Genomic DNA, 7,451 nt, shown 5'->3' on the forward strand with positions numbered 1-7,451 from the left:
ATTTCACGGGACCTCTCAGGCCCTGCTGTGGCCCTGCCGTGGCCCTGCCTCTCCCTGCCCCAGAGCCTGATGACGGCCTCAGGAGCAACTCTCTGGGCTCAGTGGTCTCTGGGACGATGACCTGGGCTCAGTTTTCAGCCAACTGGTGCAAGAACAACACTGGAAACCAGGGTTAAATTCTGCCTCTGATACTTCTTAGTTGGATGACCCTGGGCAAGTCACCTAACCTTGTTTCCTCGCCTCTAAAATGGGAATGATTCAAATTGCTCAAGAGAGATGCAGTCCATAAAAGTCTCATCTAAATGCCAGCTATTGTCAGCATTGGGATGACCTTACTCAAGTCTCCCTCCCCACTCTGACCCTCAGATTCTTCCTCTATAAAATAAGAGGCTTGGCTGGGGTCTTGGCTCTCCGTCCTCTTTTTTAAAACCCCTTACTTTGTTTTAGAACCAATACTAAGCATTGGATCCAAAGCAGAAGAGCAGGAAGGGCTAGGCGGTGGGGGTGAAGTGACTTGCCCAGGGTCACCCAGCTAGGAAGGGTCTAGGGCCAGGTTTGAACTCAGGACCCTCTCTGATCCTGTTATGGACCAGTCAGAAGCTGTGAGAGGACAGAAATAGCGGTAGAAACGGGGCTGGAGGCGAGATGGCGGCTGACTGTCAGTAAAAGCTGAATTGGGTGTGTCCCAATCGGAGGTGCCTGGGCTTGTCCCCCTTCTTTATAGGGGAGCCCACCAGCTAGGAATTCACTGGCCCTGGGCACACCCAGATCAGGACCACAGACAGTTCTGAGGAGGGCAGGTGTCTGCTCTCCGGTTCCGGTGGGAGACACCCCAAGACCCATTTTTGTCTTCCCATCCCTGGGCCAGCCTTGTCCAACGAGTTCTTGGAGGTGCTCCGGCAGCTCCTGGCAGGCTGGGGGAACCGTGGCGCCTCCCCCACTGATACTCCTCTGCCTTTGGAATGACAGACAAGGCCCTTAGGTGACGAAGCCTGGGGCGGTGGCGGCAGGATCGGAACCCCAAACGGGCCCCGCCGTGCTGAAGCGCGGGGGGGAAAGACTGGCCCGAGGTATGGCGCGTGCCTCGGTAGGCTGGCACACGGAAGGCGCCTGATTCGTGCTCGCCTAGCCTCGATCGGCCCCAGGGCCCCGCAGACAGCAGCTGCTGTCTGAATCTTGTGGCACTGAAATCCCTGGGCACAGCGGATTCAACAGATGACGAAACCGAGGCTCCAGGAGGCCCCAGAGGCGGGCCCAAACCCAGTTCCTAGCGCCAGTGCTCTGGGGGAAGGTGGAACACGCGGAAGGCTTTGGGGGCGCAGCGCCCGGCACACGGGAGGTGCTCAGTAACTTCGTTTTATTGGCTTAAACTCTTACCCTCTGCCTAGGATTACAGAGGGGCAAGAGCTAGGTAGACGCGTCAACAAATGCTCCATGACCGACTGATTCTTCTTCCTCCGGACATTTCGTTCTCGGAGGACCGAGAAGCCCGGAGGTCCCCCCGCCCCGCCCCGCCCCGCGGTGACGCAATGTGAAAATCGCCCGGCTCCTCTCGCTGGACGTGACAGCCGGACGTGACGTCACACCAACAGCCGCGCGCCAAAGGTGCTGTTTAAAAGTGGAGCACGCGTGCGCGTTCGCTCGCACCGCCCTCCTGGGAATGACGGGCTTCTCAGACTGCCGTGAAGATGGCGCTGCTGAGACCCTTGGATAAGCTGCCGACCTTGGACGTGGCCACCATCCTGGTAAGTCCCGGGAGGTCTTTCCATCTGACCTCGCTCACCCCATTCATCCACCGATAGTTCCTCGTCTCCCGTGAGCTCCGGGCGGAGGCAAGATGCTTATTGGAGGAGTTGTCGGGGTGAAGGCGGGAGCAGCTCACTCTAGGCCAATCAGAGGAGCTTCCTTCTGAGCCGCCGGCCAATCGACGCGGAGAAGCCCTTCCTGCTTTCTGATTGGCGGGCGAGAGGAACTCGAATTCTTTCTTTCCCCCCCACTTGTGGATTTGGTAGCTCCCGGGCGGATCTCAGAGGCCGCTGGAAGAATCCATTGGCTCCTGGCTGGAGGGGAGAGGGAGTCCCAGGGTGGTCCCGTGCGGGGGGCCGAGGCGAACCCTGGGGAACCTCTTCCGAGATGGGACCCAGAGGTTATGAGCTGTCGGGTGCTGATGACCCCGGGCAAATCCTTTGCCCCTAAATGATTCTAGGTCTAGTTTTAGCAAGCAAGTGCTGGGAATACAGCACACAAAAAGGTCCCTGCCCTTACTGAAGTAACAAGCACTTATTAAGCCCCTACTGTATGCCCAGGCATTGTGCTAGGCCAGGGGGAAAGCAGCTGTTGCCTTCAGGGAGCTTATATTGGGGGAAGAAGGGGAAACCAGGTGCAAGTCTTTGGACAGTCTCCATGCCATCCATTGAAGAGCAGTAGTGGTAAGGAGGGCCAGGAGGCCACCAGTGCAAACACCTGGAGATGGGAAATGACACTGGGTTGTGGGAACCGAGAGCAAGCAGGCAGAGTGAGCAGGCAGGGCGAGGTCATGCAGAAGCCTTGAACCTGGAAAGGTAGTTCAGGGCTAAGGAGGAGTTTCTGGTCCTTAACCCGGAGGGCACTAGGAGCTTCCCAGTGTTCTTTGGGGTTTGCCTTCACCTTCACTTCCAAGGCAGCAGTTACAGGTTAGGGAACAGAGGTAAAGTGACTCACCCAGGGTCACCCTGCTAGGAAGTGCCTGAGGCCAGATTGGACCTGTTCTCTAGGCCTGATTCTCCATCCACAGAGCCCCTCGGCTGCCCCCGAACGGGCTGAGTGGGGTGAAGGAAGATGATTTTAGCAGCTGTGCAGTGGTGCATGGGATGGGGAAGCCCAGGTCAGGCCTTGAACTGGTCCCCCCAGCGCATCCCTAGAAGGAGCTGGAGGCAGAGGCCAAGCAGGAGTCCAGGAGCCTCAGGAACCCACTGAATGGGCCTCCGCCTTAGTCCTGCATGCACCGAGCGGGAGACCCCCCGGAAGGGAGCTGAGAGGCTCCTAGCCAGGGTTGCCTGGGCCTGGCCGCTCCCGGGTGGCCCGGCCTGCCAGGCTGGTGCCCAGGGAGCCAAGCACTCTCCTTGTCTCTGTGCAGCTGGTGGGTGCTGAGGAGAAGCTTCTGGAGCGGCTGGGAGAGGCCATCCTCAGGGAAGGCGAGGGCACTGCCAAGGTGCAGGTGTGAGTGTGCGGGGGGGGGGGGCAGGGATGGGGGGGCCGGGACCGGGAGGGCCCAGGACGGCAGGGGCCAGGGCTGGAGGCCAGGCCCAGCCGAGCCGCCCCTTCCTCCTTCCTGCCTCAGCCACGTGGCCCCAGGCCTGCCTCTGCCCGCCGACAGGGAGTGCTTCCGGCCCCGCGTCGACCTCGTGGTCTTCGTCCTCAGCCTCCACAGCAAGCACAGGTGAGCGTGGCGGGACGGGCGGGGCTTGGCAAGAGCGGCCTGTCGTCGTCGGCCCAGTAACCGTGTTCTCTCCGCCCCACGCCAGCCTGAGGACCGTGGAGGCGTCGCTGCCTCAGCTGGACGCCGGCTTCTTCCTGGGGAAGGTGTGCTTCCTGGCCAACGGAGGTAAGTGAGGGAGGCCGAGGCCCCCGCGCGGCCTCCTGACCACCCTTTGCTGCCCGTTTCCCACACCTGTCCCCGGGACCCCCCTCTAGACCACCTGTCGGGGAAGCGTCTAGACACACCTGCCGGAGGTCTTTGGCCTTCCCCAGTGTCTTGCTGGGCAGCCAGGGCAGGACGGTGGCCCTCCCCTGCCTGGGGGACGAGGATCCGGCCCCCTACAGAGGGAGGCTCCGCTCAGGCTCAGGCCCGGCAGAGCCGAGGCTCTCGGCCTCAGAAGGAGCAGGCCAGGGGCCCCGAGGCGTCTCCGCTTCCCTGGCTGGTCTGGGGCGGAGGCTCCCCAAACCCCGCCACGGCGCCTTCCTCTGAGGAACAAAGCTGGACGCTGGGCTTGCTCATCAGCACGTGGGCCTTTCTGCCTCGAAGGGCCAGACCTGCCTGGGGCCCGAACCCTGCGACCTCATTTTTGGGACCGGTCAAGGACGATCACTCGGCCGGCCCTGGTCACCCGAGGTTCCCCTCGCTTCTCCAGACCCCTCACCGGGGCTCCGTGCTCCATTCCGTGCCCGCACACCGCTTCGTCCGGCTGTTCCCCGGTGCTCCGGTCTATCCTCTAGGCCCCGGCTGGGTGGGGGGAGTCAGGCCAAAGCCCCCCCTAACCAACGTCCTGTCTGCCCTCTAAGCTGGAAAAGAGCAGAATGCCAGCATCCACATGGACGCCGTTGCGAAAATGGCCACGGCCTTCTGCAGCCCTCTTCTCTTTGGTGAGCTGGAGGTGAGGACCCCTCGTGCCCCCACGGCCCGGCTAGACAGGGGCCTCAGGCCAGTACACCGAAGCGAGGGGCCGAGCCGGGGGTCCTTCCTGCCAGGCCCTGAATTCTCTCCTTGTTTTTCTCAGAGACAAGGGGCCACTCCCCGGGGCCCTCCCCATCAGGGGCTCATGCCAGGGTGCTGAGGCCCCCCCAGGACAGGGAGCTCCCAGAAGCATCCTCTGATTCGGGGGGGGGGCCTCCTTGTTTGATTGGGGATAACGAGGGGCCTGGGCTCACGGCCCAAGCCTTCTGCCCGCCTGAGGCCTGTGGCCTGTGGGGCTCTGATGGGAGAAGGGCCGTCTGGAGGTCCTCCAGAGATGGGGCGGGGGGACACGGCCATTGTCTCCCCACTGCTAGAGGCTTCAGAGGGGCTGCCGTCTGCTGCCGTCTTCATTCCCGGTGCCAGGCAGGCCCTCTGTGGCTCCTCAGTGGGTCCTGTCGAGAGCCTCCTCAGAGTCCCTCGAGGCCAACCCCTCATTTTATAGGGGGGGATCTGAGGCCCGAGGACAATGGCTGCACAACCATGGACCCTGTGAATGGCCCTGCTAGTCATCAGCCTCTCCTGACTTAGCTAGGTTGGCCTCGGAGGCCTCGAACCCTCCCCCGGGACGCCTGCCGCCCCGGTCATCTCTGGTCCAGGCCTCCAATCCCCCCCAGAGCCCAGGGTGCCCCGCAGGCCCTGACAGGCAGGAAGGAGTCGAGGGCTCCTCTCTGTTTCTTGGACCCGGCAGGGGACCTGCCCAGCCATCCCTTGGGCTCCCCTCCCGTCCGATCCGGGCTTGAGCCCGCCCATGGGCTTCACTGGGCCCAACGTTGGCAAATTGGGTTGGGGTCAGCTTGGGGAGCCGTGCCCACTGCTTGGGCCTCCGCGGCTGCCAGTGGCAGCTGTTTTTTCTGTGCCCGCTAGGTGGCAGAGCAGGGCAAGGAAGGCCCGTGGGGCGGCTTGGGGACTCCACACAAAGGATCCAGGGCCAGCCACCTGGCCCGTTTTATGGAGAGGGGAAACTGAGGCCTAGGGGGGGTCCTCAAGCCCTACAGACAGAGGGAATTTGAACCCAGATCCTCGTGCTCCCAGCCCTGCACATTCCCCCTTCCCCTTGGTCAGGGTTCGGAAGCCCAGAAGGAGAGGGAGGCCCGTGGGAGCGCATCCCCTCTTCAAACCTCAGTTGTCTCATGGGTAAATGGGAGGCCTCGCCCCAAGCTGCCTCAGTTTCCCCCTCTGTCACCTGGGTTGGGGGGGTAACCTTGTGAACTGTCCTCTGGCTCTGGGGGAGGAGCTGTGAGTCAGGCCCATTTCCCACCCACAGGCCCAGCTGAGGCTCTTTGTCTCAGTGAGCCCTGCGGGGGACGAGGCCTTTGTGATGCTAACAGCCTCTCCTCCTCCTCTGCTAGGCCTCCCCCTTCCCTGCCTGGGCACCCAGCCAGGCCTGGGGGAAGGTGGGATGGCTGGCCTCCCGCCCCTGGGCAGCCCCTTCCCAGGTGGGGGCGGAGCTGGGCCTGTGGAAAGGGGCTGCTGGGCCTGGGGCAGGGTGCCAGGACCTCCCTCCCTCCAACCTCTTCCAGGTGGAGAGCTCCTGCGCCTCGGTGGCCCGGCGCCTTCTCCACATTCTGAAGATCTGTGCTGGCCACGTGCCCGGCCTGTCCGCCCTGAACCTGCTGTCCATGATGAAGAGGTCCCTGGAGCCGGCCCTGCCGGACGTCTGACAGCAGCCCGGGAACCCCGCCAGCCAGCCAGCCAGCCAGCCAGGGGAGAGGCCCCCCTTCCTGGGCTCTTTTAAGTGGTTGTTGTTACTCCAAGAAATTAGCTTTAATTAAAAACGAACCGGAAAAAAGCCAGCCCTTGCCTAGTGCCCTCCTTTGCCTCCGGGGCCCCAGGAATCTGGCCCTCTGTTGCCTTCGGGGCCCTGGGCCAGCCCAGGAGCCCGTCACCCTCCGGCAGACCGAAGTGGAGGCTGTGGAGCCAGACTAAAGAGCGGCCGCCCTCTTCAGCCCGAGAGAAGAGAACAAGCTCCAATGGAGGCCTGAGCCCTGGAAGGAGCCTCGTCCTCGAGGTGGGCCCGAGAACAGTCTGTCCCCGGAGAAAGTCCTCCAAGAAAAGCCTGACCTCTGAGCAGGCGGAGAAGGCCGCCCGCCACGGCCGCTGAGGCCCGAGAATTTTCTGAGACCCCTCAAGGGGGAGCCACCCCGTCCTTGTAACCGGCTCTTCTTTTGAACTGGCCAACTCCAAAGGAAGAGAATACCAGGGAAGGGAGCCAGGCGGCCCCTCACACTGGATAGAGCGCCCCGGGGCGGCTGGGTGGCTCACTGGTCAGAGAGCCAGGCCTGGAGACAGGAGTCCTGGGTTCAGATGTGGCCTCGGACACTCCTTGCTGTGTGTGGGGCCTCGGGCCAGTCACCTCACCCCCACTGCCTGGGCCTCACTGCTCTTCTGCCTTGGGCTGGACACTTGGTGTGGGATCGAAGAGAGAAGCCCAGGCTGAAGGGGTCCCGGGCAGAGGACCTGAGGGGTAGAGCAGCAGCCGCTCTCCTCCGCCATCCACCCAAGCCCTGGTGTCCAGAGCTGGTCAGGGTCAGCCATGTGCTGGCCTCTCTGGGCCCCGAGAGCCCCCGGTCTCTGTCAGGTTCCAGCCTCACCACGGATCTGGGGTGCAGGGGGGTGGGAGATGCCTGGGTGCCTCCCCCGGCTTCCCAGCAACCCTTTCCTGGTTATTTGTCCCTGGGCGCCCATCACCCTCCACGGTGGGTGAACTTAATTTCCAGACACTTCCCCTGAGAGGAAGCACGGCGGGCTGAAGAGCTGGCCCCAGGGACGCGGCCCTGGAAGAGCTGGACCGGCGCCTGTTCCAAGAGTCTCGGCCGTATGTCCTCTCTGGCTGCCAGGGAGGCCTGGGTGAGAAGGGGGGGCGGAACCCCTCTTAACAGCTGCTCCTAAAGGCCTGACCCCCACTGTGCAGCTGCTCTCCCTGGCTCGGCCTCTTCTCACAGCCAGGCCACCCCGGGGCCTCCCGGAGACATCGAGACAGTGCCCAGGCCTCAAGAGAAAGGGGCCTCCTGATGCCAGG

At 63.0% G+C, this 7,451-nt stretch overlaps 1 protein-coding gene across 3 annotated transcripts; it reads left to right on the plus strand.

The window, feature by feature from the left end:
* The first annotated feature begins 1,630 nt into the window (after positions 1 to 1,630).
* CENPM (centromere protein M) lies at positions 1,631 to 6,221 on the plus strand. 3 transcript variants are annotated; one of them, XM_044678187.1, is made up of 6 exons: positions 1,631 to 1,745; positions 3,116 to 3,198; positions 3,320 to 3,418; positions 3,504 to 3,583; positions 4,261 to 4,352; positions 5,953 to 6,185. In XM_044678187.1, the coding sequence occupies exons 1-6, from the start codon at positions 1,689 to 1,691 to the stop codon at positions 6,091 to 6,093; spliced, it is 552 nt and encodes a 183-aa protein (XP_044534122.1). In that variant the 5' UTR covers positions 1,631 to 1,688; the 3' UTR covers positions 6,094 to 6,185. The 3 variants fall into 3 exon arrangements, with proteins under 3 accessions (XP_044534122.1, XP_044534121.1, XP_044534123.1); XM_044678186.1 differs by having other exon boundaries at positions 4,110 to 4,352; positions 5,953 to 6,039; XM_044678188.1 differs by lacking the exon at positions 4,261 to 4,352 and having other exon boundaries at positions 1,632 to 1,745; positions 5,953 to 6,221.
* The last annotated feature ends 1,230 nt before the right edge of the window (positions 6,222 to 7,451 follow it).

This window comes from Gracilinanus agilis, chromosome 5 (genome assembly GCF_016433145.1).
Source record: "Gracilinanus agilis isolate LMUSP501 chromosome 5, AgileGrace, whole genome shotgun sequence".
NCBI lineage: Eukaryota > Metazoa > Chordata > Mammalia > Didelphimorphia > Didelphidae > Gracilinanus > Gracilinanus agilis.

Bases quoted from the DNA above. Each gene is read 5' to 3' on its own strand.
- CENPM (XM_044678186.1), top strand. From the start codon at position 1,689: ATGGCGCTGCTGAGACCCTTGGATAAGCTGCCGACCTTGGACGTGGCC. The intron at 3,419-3,503 runs GTGAGCGTGGCG...GCCCCACGCCAG, and splicing joins AGCCTCCACAGCAAGCACAG to CCTGAGGACCGTGGAGGCGT. The intron at 3,584-4,109 runs GTAAGTGAGGGA...TCGCTTCTCCAG, and splicing joins GTGCTTCCTGGCCAACGGAG to ACCCCTCACCGGGGCTCCGT.